General features: G+C 44.3%; 1 protein-coding gene and 2 non-coding genes across 3 annotated transcripts; 1 reads left to right on the top strand and 2 right to left on the bottom strand.

The window, feature by feature from the left end:
• Positions 1-577: 577 nt before the first annotated feature.
• On the bottom strand, positions 578-696 carry LOC130520793 (5S ribosomal RNA). Its single transcript, XR_008949052.1, has one exon. It is a non-coding gene; the product is annotated as a 5S ribosomal RNA (ribosomal RNA).
• Positions 697-1,722: 1,026 nt separating this feature from the next.
• LOC130520794 (5S ribosomal RNA) lies at positions 1,723-1,841 on the bottom strand. Its single transcript, XR_008949053.1, has one exon. It is a non-coding gene; the product is annotated as a 5S ribosomal RNA (ribosomal RNA).
• Positions 1,842-4,717: 2,876 nt separating this feature from the next.
• LOC130520792 (NLR family CARD domain-containing protein 3-like) lies at positions 4,718-13,012 on the top strand. Its single transcript, XM_057024527.1, has 7 exons — positions 4,718-4,769; positions 6,017-6,118; positions 6,385-6,497; positions 6,598-8,377; positions 9,304-9,480; positions 9,591-11,755; positions 11,962-13,012. The coding sequence occupies exons 2-6, from the start codon at positions 6,018-6,020 to the stop codon at positions 9,799-9,801; spliced, it is 2,382 nt and encodes a 793-aa protein (XP_056880507.1). The 5' UTR covers positions 4,718-4,769; position 6,017; the 3' UTR covers positions 9,802-11,755; positions 11,962-13,012.
• The last annotated feature ends 980 nt before the right edge of the window (positions 13,013-13,992 follow it).

Genomic DNA, 13,992 nt, shown 5'->3' with positions numbered 1-13,992 from the left:
TAACAGAAAAGAATAAACCGTGTGTTAATAGAAGGTGGCAGCAGATGTAGTATTTAAAATGTTTTAAAGTTATTTAAATATACATTCAATTCAGTTTCAGAGGCTTGGCGGAGCTCCGATAGCCATAAAGTTTGATCTGTTTTGAGTTGCTGTTCCCAGACCTGGATGCTGAAGTGATTTTGGCATCCATCCATCCTCCACCACTTATCCGGGGTAGGGTCGCGGGGGCAGCAGCCTAAGGAGAGAGACCCAGAGTTCCCTCTCCCCAGCTACTTCTTCCAGCTCATCCGGGGGGATCCCCAGGCGTTCCCAGACCAGTCGAGAGACATAGTCACGACAACGTGTCCCACAGGCCAGAAAGGCCCGATACGACCTCCCAGGGAATACACCGGGAATCGAACCGAAGAGTGCAACATTAAATCTCAGTGCAACATTAGTTAAATATTAAATCTCAAACGATGTACAATAGTGCAACATTAAATCTCAATGTTAGAAGTACTTAAGAAGTGAATTACATCTGGCTGGATAATTATCAGAACACTGGCGGCCTCTGCTGACCCAGTGGAAGAGTGCAAAAAGCTTACAGCACCTGGTATTCCCAGGCGGTCTCCCATCCAAGTACTAACCAGGCCCGACCCTGCTTAGCTTCCGAGATCGGACGAGATCGGGCGTTCTCAGGGTGGTATGGCCGTAAGCGAGAGCAGGGGCAAGAAAATGGCCTTTTGAAGTTAATACACTCAAACTTATTTTCTTGAAACATTTATTCTGGTGGAGGTTGTCCATTTTGCTTTGTCACAGTCCAAACCTCAATGTTGGAGCAGCCTCCAATCCATTCCCCCCAAAAAGAAAAGGATATATAGCCTATGAGCGCCATATCATCAAATCTGCGTAGATCGGCTCTTGGATGAGAGGTGAAACGCCTTCAAAAAAATCAAACAAGATTCAACTCCGATAAATGAAATCAACTTAAAAGCAATGTGCCATGGCCGGGAATCGATCCCGGGCCGGTGCGGGCCAGTTGACAATTGCTGTAACAGACAACCTGATTGAAACCTCCTGAAGACCCCAGAGGGAGAGTTCGAATCCAGCTTTGGGCATTATCAAAGAGAAGATATTTGATTGAAAAATTCACGATCATAAAAATGTTTAAAGAGCATAGCAGTGTCTGTGAGGTTTATGAGCCACAAATGCTGCTCTTTTTAGGAGCACAGCCATCTATTAAACTGTAGTTTGTGTCATAGCATAGTTTTATTGACAAATTCTAAATTGCAAGTAGCAGATATGAACAGGGAAATGCTACGTTATCTGCTTATTCTGTTACAAATAATCTGATGAGATAGGTGTGGAGTTAATTCAGTTGGGGATAGACAGATGGAATATTAGTGTTGTTAGTATGATACTTGAGTTCTTTAGATATTGTTTTCAATTCAGGAATCTGCCGCCTTGAGTTGGCTTCTTTTTGAAGACAGAAATGTTGACAATAGTGTGGACCAAAGTGGGAAATTCAATTTTATTTAAACACACACACACGCACGCACGGACGCACGCGCGCGCGCACACACACACACACACACACACTCATAAAATATTAAATCTCAAACGATGTACAATAGTGCAACATTAAATCTCAATGTTAGAAGTACTTAAGAAGTGAATTACATCTGGCTGGATAATTATCAGGAACACTGGCGGCCTCTGCTGACCCAGTGGAAGAGTGCAAAAAGCTTACAGCACCTGGTATTCCCAGGCGGTCTCCCATCCAAGTACTAACCAGGCCCGACCCTGCTTGGCTTCCGAGATCGGACGAGATCGGGCGTTCTCAGGGTGGTATGGCCGTAAGCGAGAGCAGGTGCAAGAAAATGGCCTTTTGAAGTTAATACACTCAAACTTATTTTCTTGAAACACTTATTCTGGTGGAGGTTGTCCATTTTGCTTTGTCACAGTCCAAACCTCAATGTTGAAGCAGCCTCCAATCCATTCCCCCCAAAAAGAAAAGGCTATATAGCCTATGAGCGTCATATCATCAAATCTGCCTAGAACGGCTCTTGGATGAGAGGTGAAACGCCTTCAAAAAAAATCAAACAAGATTCAACTGTGTTGAGCGGAGTGCCTTGCGGTGGAGATTCAAACTGTCAGATAACAGAATTATCTTTGGCCTCCTCTAGGCATATTTAATCAATCAGACAGGGAGATGCAATGAGCTGCCGCTCTGTTTCACAACTATACCGGAACAGGTACATACGTAGTGACGTCATGTTCATGACGCACCGTGAACATTACCCTCTGCAGGACACAATGAGTAAGGACGCACACATATCACATTTAACACCCCCACTCGACCTTTGCTTATTGTGGTACACTCAGTGGTAGAAAATAAACAAAAATATTCTCCCTTTGGTCTTCAGTGCAAAAGTAAATAAAAACATATTGGCACATTCTTCTTGCACTTTATGTGCCAAACAAATACTGTGCAAACTTATGGAGTTTTAGCTTTGTGGCTGGTTTTGTCATCAAGTCAGCAACCATGTTGTCAGTGGAACAATACTTTAAACAGATCCTCCCACTATTCACAGTTTCACGAATGAAATGATATTTTATATCAATATGTTTACACCTTTGCCGGTTAACTGGGTTCCTGGCCAGTGCAATTGCTCCTTGGTTGTCATCAAACACCTTGGTTTGGGCATAGTGATATTTATCAATTCCCTTGAGTAGTTGTTGTAAGTACAGTATATATATATAAAAATAGTAAGAATAGTGCAGGTCCATGCAGGAGTAATGTGATGTATTGTTCGTGAGTCTGACTGGCTGCTGTACGTGGTGCTTAAGTGATAAGTCACTTGGTGTTCAGCAGCCTGATGGCAGAGGGGAAGAAGCTGTTTGTGTAGCGGGAGGTTTTGGTCCGAATGGACCGTAGTCTCCTGCCTGAGGGGAGTGGGGAAAACAGTCCGTGACCAGGGTGGGAAGGGTCGGCCGTGATCCGACCTGCACGCCTCCAGGTCCTGGAGATATACAGGTCCTGGATGGATGGAAGCCTGCAGCCCATCACCTTCTCGGCAGCGCGCACGACGCGCTGCAGCCTCCGTCTGTCCCTGACAGTGGCACCAGCAAACCACACGGTGATGGAGGAGGTGAGGATGGAGGAGGTGAGGATGGACTCGATGATGGCCGTATAAAACTGCGCCAACATCCTGGGAGGCAGTTTGAGCTTCCTCAGCTGCCGTAGGAAGAACATCCTTTGCTGGGCCTTCTTGATGAGGGAGCTGATGGTTGGCTCCCACTTAAGGTCCCGGGTGATGGTGGTGCCCAGGAAGCGGAAGGAGTCCGCGATGGTGATGGGGGAGTCCATGAGGGCAAGGGGGGGCAAAGGGGCTGTGACTTTCCTGAAGTCCACAATCATCTCCACTGTCTTCTGAGCGTTCAGCTGCAGGTTGTTGTGTCCGCACCAGGACACCAGTCGAGCCACCTCCCTCCTGTAGGCAGTCTCATCACCATTGGAGATGAGCCCGATGAGGGTGGTGTCATCCGCAAACTTGATCAGTTTGACAGACTGGTGGCTTGAGGAGACAGAGTCGGAGACAGTCTTCCCCAGCCGCACATACTGCCTCCGATCCGTCAGGAAGTGAGTGATCCACCTGCAGAGGGAGTCAGGCACACTAAGCTGGGACAGCTTGTCCTGTAGCAGAGCGGGGCGGATGGTGTTGAACGCAGAGCTGAAGTCCACGAACAGGATCCTCGCGTAGGTTCCCGGGGAGTCCAGATGCTGCAAGATGTAGACTTTTTAGTACTTTGGGTTCATAGACTTTTTAGTATTTTGCAGATTCGTGTCTGTATATAAACCAGATCCTCCTGTAATAAAGAACTAAAGGCTGACTGTTGTCACGTGACCTGTCTCCGTCTGTGTCCGATGATGGAACCTGCCTGGAACATCTGGTCCACAGAAAAAGCAAAACAGCTCACAGAACTGGTCCAGTTTAGACCCAAAAATGACAATAAATAATGAAAATGTGTGACACAATAGAAAAATGGACGAACTTTCTATTGGTCATTGACAGTTTCACTCATCATCATCAGAATTCATCAAAAATATTCAAACCAACAAACTACACATCGAACCGCAAAGTTTAGAGCTTAAAGGGAGCGACAGGTGAAGATTTAAAGCTCAACGCAGCTGAAGAAGTTCCAAAAAGGAGAAATATCATGTGGTGCTTTACCGCCACCGGTGGACACGCGTGGAACTGCAACCAATAGTTAAACGCGCTCCGACACATTCTGACCTCTGCTGCTCCTCCTGGACTCCAGGGCTGCAGAAATATGCTGCTTTTACAAGTCTTTAAAATCTGTCAAGCATCATAAATCTTATTTATTTAACCAGGTTGAATAATGGTGGAGAATAGCGTCTTTATTTTAAAGTGAACAAGAACAGTTCGGTCCGCGTTCACAGAGAGGCGGAGAGACCTCGAGAGAGTCCAAAACAAGTCCGCTCGGAAAACTCTCAAAAATAGTCCAGCCACAGAAGTCAGGGTTTGGCGATGAGGACGAAAACCCTCCGCCGCTGGCAGACGGGAGTTCTGTCCTTAAATCCAACGGGAGATTGAAGAGAGACCGCAGGTGCGTGTGTCTGCGGGGCCACTGTGGCTGATGAGCGGCTCCTCCACGCCCCCTGCAGGTAGACACCCGCAACAACGGTCCCAGAAACTGGGAACCCAACAAACCAGTTTTTCAAAGTATTCCTTTCAGACTAAGCAGGAAGACTGAAGACCGACAAGGTGAGTGGAAACGAAGAGCATTATTGAAAAGAATTGACAGTTGTGTTTGGAGATAAAATCAAGATTTGATTCAACGAGACTTCATATTTACTTTTAGCACAAAATATCATACATTATGAATGAAAAGGTTTTATTTAACTTTCTTATAGTCTGGCTTTAGTTATAGTTGAATAGTCTTTCTAAGTGAAGTTTAGTTTATGTTTCTGCTCCTTGCTACTGATCCTAAAAGAACTTTAAACCCTCCCAGAATGCTTTAATGGTAGTAATATATACGCCATAAAGCTGTTGATTAGGTTGTAAAAGTGAAAGTGAAAGTATTCTGTTCAGACAAAGCAGGAAGAGCGAAATTTTAGGTGAAAAGCTCTTAGAGTTATTAGAGTTGTTAAACAGTCCAGGTTACAGCTGGATATTTTGGTATTACCTGTCAAACAAAATCTAATCGTGGGCAAGTTAGCATCTCTCAGCCAGGCCAATTTAAGACTATAAAGTTGAAAAATAAATAAGTAAATAAATCCACACAGGATCACAGGACACCAACAGGATTTTGGGTTCATGTTGCACGTTTTCTCACAGTGGTTTATTGTTCTATGTTGTGGAACCACTGTGAAAGAAATGCAGGAGTGGGTGTCATTTCTTTCATCTATTTTAAATAGAGCAGTGATCGTTGAGAACTTGGATCATAGAAATAATTGAAGAGGGGAACAAATGAGGGAAGTTAAAAAGTCCTGACTAGTATGTTTATGTAGCAAGATAATTTAGTGGCTGAGCTGAAGACAGTCCTTTCACCATGTTGGCCTGTGGAAAACCAGTGTTGTGGGCCCGATGGACCAGCGTCCCCGTCGTTGCCGGACCACCGTTGGCCACCAGTTGGGTTTAGGGATCAAAGTGGGGGCGTTTCCTGTATCCGGTTCTCCTCACGGATCCATGACTGCAACATGTTGCTGCAAGTGCAGAGACGTTTGCTCTGGAAAGAACTTTAGAGCACATTCAGTGCTGCAGGATGAGGGGCTGGAAAAGGTGCCAGTTCTTTTCTCACTGCAGGGAACAGTTAAAAAAAGCAGCTTAAACTCTGAAAACATGAAAATGATACAGATACATCATTGATTTATTGATTCAGTTGTTATCCAGAATGGATTAGAAATGTTCCTGTTTGATAAAAATGCAGTGAATTGGGATTATTTAACTCCAACCTCTACAGATTATTTACCTTCATCACAGTCTCATCACTATTTCTGATGTTTCCTCAGGATGGACGAGGATAGAGCAGAGTCCACAGTGCCCAGCTGTGTGTCCCTGAAGAGTGACCGGTCCAAAGATAGAATATTAAACTTCAGAAGTTCAGAGGAAATGTAAGAAAACTAAAGCGTGATGATGTGTTTGTGTGGCAGCTGTTAGTCACATTAACAGCAGCAGGTTGTGAGTTTATTACTGGAGATGTTTAACACTTAAACCTCAGACAGTCATAGAGTTACAGACTTAATGTGAATATTGTTGATTAGAAACAAGAATCAGGTTTAAACTGAAAGATGAATTAATAAATGCTGGAACAATATTGAGTCTTGATCCGGTTCTTTCATCCTATAAATCAAAGGACTAATAGAGATGTGTTTCATAGTGAGAGGGGGGAGCACATCCTATCAAACTGGGACCAGTCAGCTCCACCAGGAGAGTCCTCTTGTTCACAATCTGGAAGCAGATCTGGAGATGCTGAAATGAAGCCCAAACAAAGTAAAACTGTTCAATATGAGATTTAATTTGTGATGTCACGAATTTGTAGTTGTGTTGATGATTTATTATAGATGGAAATCATTGGTTTACTTATGTTCAGGAAGTGATCTGCAGGAGGTGATAGAAGGTCATAAGATGAGTCTGAAGAGAAGATGTGAACATGTGACTGAAGGAACTCATGAAGCAGGAAGTGGAACCCTGCTGAACAAGATCTACACTGAGCTCTACATCACTGAGGGACAAAGTGAGGAGGTGGACACACAACATGAGGTGAGACAGCTTGAGAGAACCTCCAAGAAGAACATCCAGGACACTCCAATCAAGTGCCAGGACATCTTCAAAGTCTTATCTGAGCAACAGAGACACATCAGAGTGGTTCTGACCAACGGTGTCGCCGGCGTTGGAAAAACCTTCTCAGTGCAGAAGTTCAGTCTGGACTGGGCAGAAGGTTTGGAGAACCAAGACATCAGTCTGGTGCTTCCGCTCTCATGCAGGGAGCTGAACTTGATCAGAGATGAGCAGCACAGTCTTCTCTCACTGCTTCATGTTTTCCATCCAACATTACAGAAGATCAGAGCAGAAGATCTGACTGTCTGGAAACTTCTGTTCATCTTTGATGGCCTGGATGAAAGCAGATTTTCACTGCGTTTCAACAAGCATCAGCTCATCTCTGATGTCACACAAGTATCGTCCGTTGGCGTGCTCCTGGTGAACCTCATCCAGGGGAACCTGCTTCCCTCAGCTCTCATCTGGATCACCTCCAGACCTGCAGCAGCCCATCAGATTCCTCCCTCGTGTGTTGACAGGATCACAGAAGTACGAGGCTTCACTGACTCCCAGAAGGAGGAGTACTTCAGGAGGAGGTTCAGTGATGAAGATCTGTCCAAGAGAATCATCTCACACATCAAGGCCTCCAGGAGCCTCCACATCATGTGTCTGATCCCAGTTTTCTGCTGGATCACTGCTATAGTTCTGGAGGACATGATGACCAGAGACCAGAGAGGAGAGCTGCCCCAAACCCTGACTGACCTCTACTCACACTTCCTGATGGTTCAGATAAAGAGGAAGAAGCAGAAGTATGGAGGAAAACAGAGACCAGAGGAACTGACTGAGGCTGATAAAGATCTCCTTCTGAAGTTGGGTCGGCTGGCGTTTGAACATCTGGAGAAAGGAAACATCATGTTCTACTCAGAAGACCTGGAGCGATGTGGACTGGACGTCTCCGAGGTGTCGGTGTACTCAGGAGATTGTACAGAGATCTTCAAGAGAGAGAGTGTGATCTTCCAGAAATCAGTCTACTGCTTTGTTCATCTGAGCGTTCAGGAGTTTCTGGCTGCCGTCTACATGTTCCACCGTTACACCAGGAAAGACACAGCAGTTATAAGTCAGTTCCTAAAATATTCTAAACCAATCACATCTCTTGATGACTTACTCAGGAGAGCACTAAAAAAAACTCTCAAAAGTGAAAATGGCCACCTGGACTTGTTTGTTCGCTTCCTTCATGGTCTCTCTCTGGAGTCCAATCAGAGGATCTTGGGTGGACTGTTGGATCAGAGGAACAGCCACCCAGAAACCATCCAGAAGGTCCTCAACAACCTGAAGGAGGAGAACAGTGATGGAATCTCCCCAGACAGAAGCATCAACATCTTCCACTGTCTGATGGAGATGAAGGATCAGTCAGTCCATCAGGAGATCCAAGAGTTCCTGAAGTCAGAGAAGAAATCAAAGAGGAGACTGTCAGAGATCCACTGTTTAGCTCTGGCCTACCTGCTGCAGATGTCAGAGGAGGTTCTGGATGAGCTGAACCTGCGGCAGTACAACACCTCAGAGGAGGGACGACGTCGCCTGATTCCAGCTGTGAGGAACTGCAGGAAGGCCGAGTAAGTAAAGATTTTTAGGGCCGGACATCAGCGTTTAAATCAAGCGAGTGGATCATGTCAGGTAGCAATACCCCCTCCAGTGGTCATTCCTTCAATTCTTTATTTCCATTGCAGCGTCCATAAATTAAAAACAACAACAATTCATCCAGAAATGTTCAACACTGGCTGGATATAAGTTCAAAGGTCAATCCAGACAAACCAACATAAGGCAGGAATAATAGGAGCCACAAGTTAACTGACTATCATGAAATTACTGTCATGTCATTAAATAACTTTTGTTTGTTTGTATACATCGTATTCAAACGACAGAAAAACACGTTTTAACTAATGACACGTGACTATTTTGCTTCATTTGTTCAACGTAAAAACAGCCGGCCTCGTTGGTTTAAATGGGTGTTTTAGGTCTTTGTGGCGGTTCCGTTTGGAGCCTTTATGTGACCCACAAAGTTGTTTGACCCTTTCCACACCCGTTAGGTGGCAACTTCATCACTAGCAACAAAAGGTGCAGTGAAAATGATTTGAAGGAAACAGGCAGATAGAACAGAAGCTGAGGGCAATCGATGCAACCAGAGACTCTGATGTCATCGATCGGATCGCTGAATTAAGACTTGACGCACCATCGTACAAATTGGATGAAATGCAAAATATCCAAAGAGCCGATGGACAGATAAAAAGATGCACGTTTCTTTAAACCATTTGCTACAATCATTTTAAATATTGAGTAATTATGAGCTGTTCTAAAATAAGACAAATGTTGAGAATAATTCAGTTGCATTTCAGATCTGATGGTCGTTCAAACTGTTGCTCTACGGTGTTGAATTTAGCTTTTCCAGGAAATGAGCTACATTTGTGTTGAGGTAGATTCTCAGATGAGTTGATTAGAAATCCCAAAGTTTGACTCACTATTTTTGTTTCATACACAACAGACTGTCTGGTCGTTTTCTTTCAACGAGTCATTGGGAAGTTGTGGCCTCAGCAATGACGTCAAACCCTTCTCATCTACGGGAGCTGAGCTTAAGCGAGAACCAAAGCCTGACAGATGCTGCAGTAAAGTTACTGTCTTCTGCAATGATGCATCCAAACTGCAGACTGGAGACGCTCAGGTCAGGAGGCCTCTGTTGGTCTTTTCTAAATTTCTTTACATTTTCTGCTTTTCTCTTCATTTTCATATTTAGAAATGTGTTTTTATTTGCCCCATTTATTCCTTTTCCAGGCTGTCACACTGCAGTTTATCAGAGATCAGCTGTGACTCTCTGGCCTCGGCGCTGAGGTCCAATCCCTCCCATCTGAGGGTTCTGGAGCTGAGTTTTAACCAGCTGAAGGATCCAGGAATGAAGCTGCTCTGTGGTTTTCTCCAGGATTCTCTCTGTGAGCTGGAGACGCTCAGGTCAGTCAGAGATGATCCAGTACTTTCCCAGGTGTAACTAGTTAGACAATAACTGTTTCCATGTTTGATCTTTGTTATAAACGTAGTGTTACAGTTCTCAGAAAAAAGACCACACAGGACAGATTTGCAGTATTAAATTGGTTGTGGAAATCTGTCCCATGTGAGGATGGTCATCAATGACTAGAAAGGAAGTATCAGTTGTAGATTTGTCTTGTTTTATTTTAGGCTGGCCACAAAACCGCCCAAACATTCAGACCAATCAAAAATGGTTCTTCCTGTCTTTTAAAGATCAGAAGGAAAACTAGAAAACCCCAAAAGAAAGCTGCTGCAGTGTGCCATGCCCCTTCTCTCCTGAGAAAAGCCATCCCAAAAAAGAGAAAAGCCCAAGTGTGAAGTGAGCACCCTGTTAAACCTTGGTACCGAAAGCCTGCAGTCATTCTCATCTTAGGTGGCTTCATTCCAGCCAGAAGCCCAAACCTGCCTCCCTCTTAAAGGGGCAGCAGGTCAGTCCAACCACAGAAACCTTCATGAAGATCTGAAGCTTTCAGCATCCACAATTGTTGCACCTCACTTCCATTGGAGTCCAAATCAGAAGTCAACAAGTTGATTCTACACCGATTCTACACAATGCAACCATTTTAAAAAGGTTTCCATCCATAAGTTTTCACACATTTTTATATAAATCTGTTTGTTCATCGCCTCCTTCTGTTGTAATGGTCATTAAAGAAAATGACCTTATTGGAGTTTTTCTCCTCACAAATATGACTTTCTATGAACGATGCAATAAATGCAGCTTGCAATCTGAGACAATATGGAAGTATGTGTATATAATAGTAGTGGAAGTAGCTCATAAAATAATACATTTGCTCTTCTCATCAAATCTTCTATGTTATTAAAGAAAAACCTGCTCTTAGTCAACAACATCTAAGACATCAACCAAAAATCCTAATTTTCTACAATATAATATAAAACAGTAGAGAAGACTCTTTCTGCAGAGACACTGGTGGCAGGAATGCAGAAGTATCACCTGCTCAACTTGGAAGGTGGAGCAGAAACCACCAGCTGAGAAGGTCCTCAGCGAGAGGAAGTGGTTTAGAACCATGAAACTTGCTAAGCTCCACCTCAGCTCCAGAGACGGGCTGAGCTGAAGCTGTGGCATCCGGTATCGCCCAGAAGAGCCTCCAACAAACAAGCTCTTCTCTTGGGAGGAGAGGGCTTTGAATCTCAGCTCAGTGTGCTTGTCTCTAGTAGGTGGCAGCTGCACCTTTTCCTGAGGTCCTTGTTGATGCCCTGAGGGGAATTGATGCTCCTGCAATGTTTTCTGGCAGCATTGAGCTTGCAGTGGGGCAATCAAACACACTGTGGGGGGGCTCTCTTTCCTTCTCTCATCTGGAGAACAAGTGACACCAGCTGCCAATCATTGTTGGAGAAATGTGCAGTCAGGGGAACGATGCGTCCAGACTATAGCCACCCTTCCAGCATCCAGCAGTGTCTAAAACCTTTGATTTGGGAGTGTAGGGATTGCAGGGTCGCTGCAGCATCGCCCACAAGCTATCAGGAGTGGGTCGCTTTGTCCCAACTCCTGACAAGAGTTGAGTGCTATTGAGAAATGTGGTCTCACAAACTTGGAAGGTATTTTGACCCACACACACTTTACATACGCTGGAGATCTTGTCCAACCGCCCTGAAAGAACCCAAAATACAAACATACGGCAGATAAGCCGGTGCAGGACCAGAGGTTTGTTGCTTGTAAGCTGTGTTTTGCTCTGGTACATGTTGATTTTTTTTGTCTTCTCTCAAAATAATTGTTATTTTAGACTAAGGAGCTGCAGGTTATCAGAGACCAGCTGTGATTCTATGGCCTCAGCTCTGAAGTCCAACCTCTCCCATCTGAGGGTTCTGGATCTGAGCTCCAACACGTTGCAGGATTCAGGAGTGAAGCGGCTCTGTTCTGGACTGGAGAGTCCAAACTGTAAACTGGAGAGGCTTAGGTCAGTCTTCATTTTTCTACCTATATACCAGCTGCTAAGATGGTGAAGTGAGGCTGTTCTCAACACTGCTGTGATGCACCACATGAAAAAAAATCCTTGGAATATCGTGAATTCAGGTCTGACCCAACTAAGAACTAACGTAGGTTTAGTACTGACGCAGATAACATGCAGACCTGCACCGTATAACCTTATCCTGCATTTTTCAGATTAGAGTGCTGCAGTTTATCAGAGATCAGCTGTGGCTCTCTGGCCTCGGCGCTGAGGTCCAATCCCTCCCATCTCAGAGAACTGGACCTGAGTGAGAACCAGCTGCAGGATTCAGGAGTGAAGCTGCTGTCTGATCTCGTAGAGAATCCTTACTATGGGCTGGAGACACTGAGACAGTACAGTAGCTGGTTGAAGCCAGTCAACTCCCGCTCATCTGCTGCATCACTCACTGACCACTGGTGAAGAACATCTGTGGAAACATCTGCCGTCTACTCCCTCCATAGATGAAAAATTCAGTTTTTAAAAAGCGCTGGTGGACTTTCAGGAGATCAGTCGATGGTCGACAAAGCAGAAGCAGCTTCCCCTTGAAGTTAAATTAGTTCCTGGTATCACACAATGCATCTTTATAAAGTTCTAAATGGCTCCTCGGCCACTCTTAGAAGCATGAAAACATTCTCTTAATTGTCTCTTCAAATGTCTGTATTATACGTTACTATTTTACATCATGCCTTCAGAATCTTTAGGGTTTAGTATTTACTGTCTCTGTGACATGGAGCATTGGAATATTTCAGCTGCAGCCAGCAAAAACCCATCAGAATGACGGCTATCGGTGGGAACCGCAGGTCATTTGACTTTAGTCAGTCTGTTCAATGTTATAGGATTTATTGCAATCTAATAAAAACTATGAATAAATGTGGGAAATAGGAAATAAAAAGAAGCAAAATGACCAAATAAATCTCCCATGAATACAGTAAATTTTAAGATGAGAACCTGCTGCACTGTGCCGTGCCCCTTCTCTATTGAGAAAAGCCCAAGTGTGTCCTTCAGTCACCTCAGACATTCAGCCAGCTTTTAATACCTTTGTTCAAGCCCAGAACGCCCTGGATTATTCCCACTGAAGATGGAAAAGCAGGTGGAAAACATGAGTTATTGTTAGCTGTACTGGTGTATGACTATAGCGCATTACTGGACCACTATTAACTTGTTGTTTGTGTTTTTTCTTTCTTTGTGGAGATTAACACGTTAAAAATAAATTGCACTGGTTCAGCAGTTGATCTTGTTTTCTTATTTGACCTGTACGACACAATTTCACAAAGCTAAACATACATTTTTACAGAATAGTTTTATCCTTCCTCTCCTCTACCTGTCCTCCCCCTTCTCCTCCTCTCTCCCTACCCACCCCCCCATCAGCAGGAGGCCCCCCCCCCCCCCCCCCCCATATGAGCCTGGTCCTGCTCAAGGTTTCTTCCTGTTAAAGGGGAGATTTTCCTGTTGATTGTTAGGGATCAGGCCCTGGGATTCTGCATAGCACCAAGTTTGACTACAACAGACATTACAAATAAAGATGATTTGATTTGATTTAAAAATAAAAGAACTGCGCCTGAAAATGAAGCAGAAGCAATAAAAACCCAAAGCCAGCGAAGCTTTCGAAGAATCTCAGATATTGATGAAAAATTCTGGAAATCATGATGGAGAGATATTTTTCTCACGGCTCAAATTCCACAGCTATTAAGTGATTAAATGGATTTAATGGTGATATTCTGGAGTCCACAATTTCAGGTGAAGTTACACTGGGGAACAATTTGAAAATATCCTGTTGAAATTATTCTAAATTATTCTGATTAAAAATAAAACTGGCACGCTGATTCCAAAATTACAGTCATTCCCCCCAGCCCGTCAAGTTTTGAAAGCTTCTCCTCCAGATCAGCAAAGTTCCCCTAATGAGCTGGAGTCAGACTGGCCAGCTGATGACAACTGGATCAGCTCCGTTGGTGCCGTCACCATTAAGAGGTGTGTGCAGCCCCCAAAAGGTCAGAACTGCCATATCCTATAGGGGACACTTTGAACCAGAGGGGATCCTATAGATCAAAAAGTTGACCCAGTTTGATTCCGCACCCAAAAACAACATCTGTCAGACGAACTCCAGTTGTTTCCCAGTATTTCAGTTAAAACGTGGACCAAATTGTTCTGAAGAGAGGCGCTTGTGCTGGATATGACGCGATCCAACCACAAACACGGGACGTGTAGAG

This window comes from Takifugu flavidus, unplaced genomic scaffold (assembly GCF_003711565.1).
Source record: "Takifugu flavidus isolate HTHZ2018 unplaced genomic scaffold, ASM371156v2 ctg529, whole genome shotgun sequence".
Taxonomy (NCBI): Eukaryota; Metazoa; Chordata; class Actinopteri; order Tetraodontiformes; family Tetraodontidae; genus Takifugu; species Takifugu flavidus.
The sequence above is the reverse complement of the archived record's forward strand: the minus strand, read 5'-3'. Positions and strand labels throughout refer to the sequence as shown.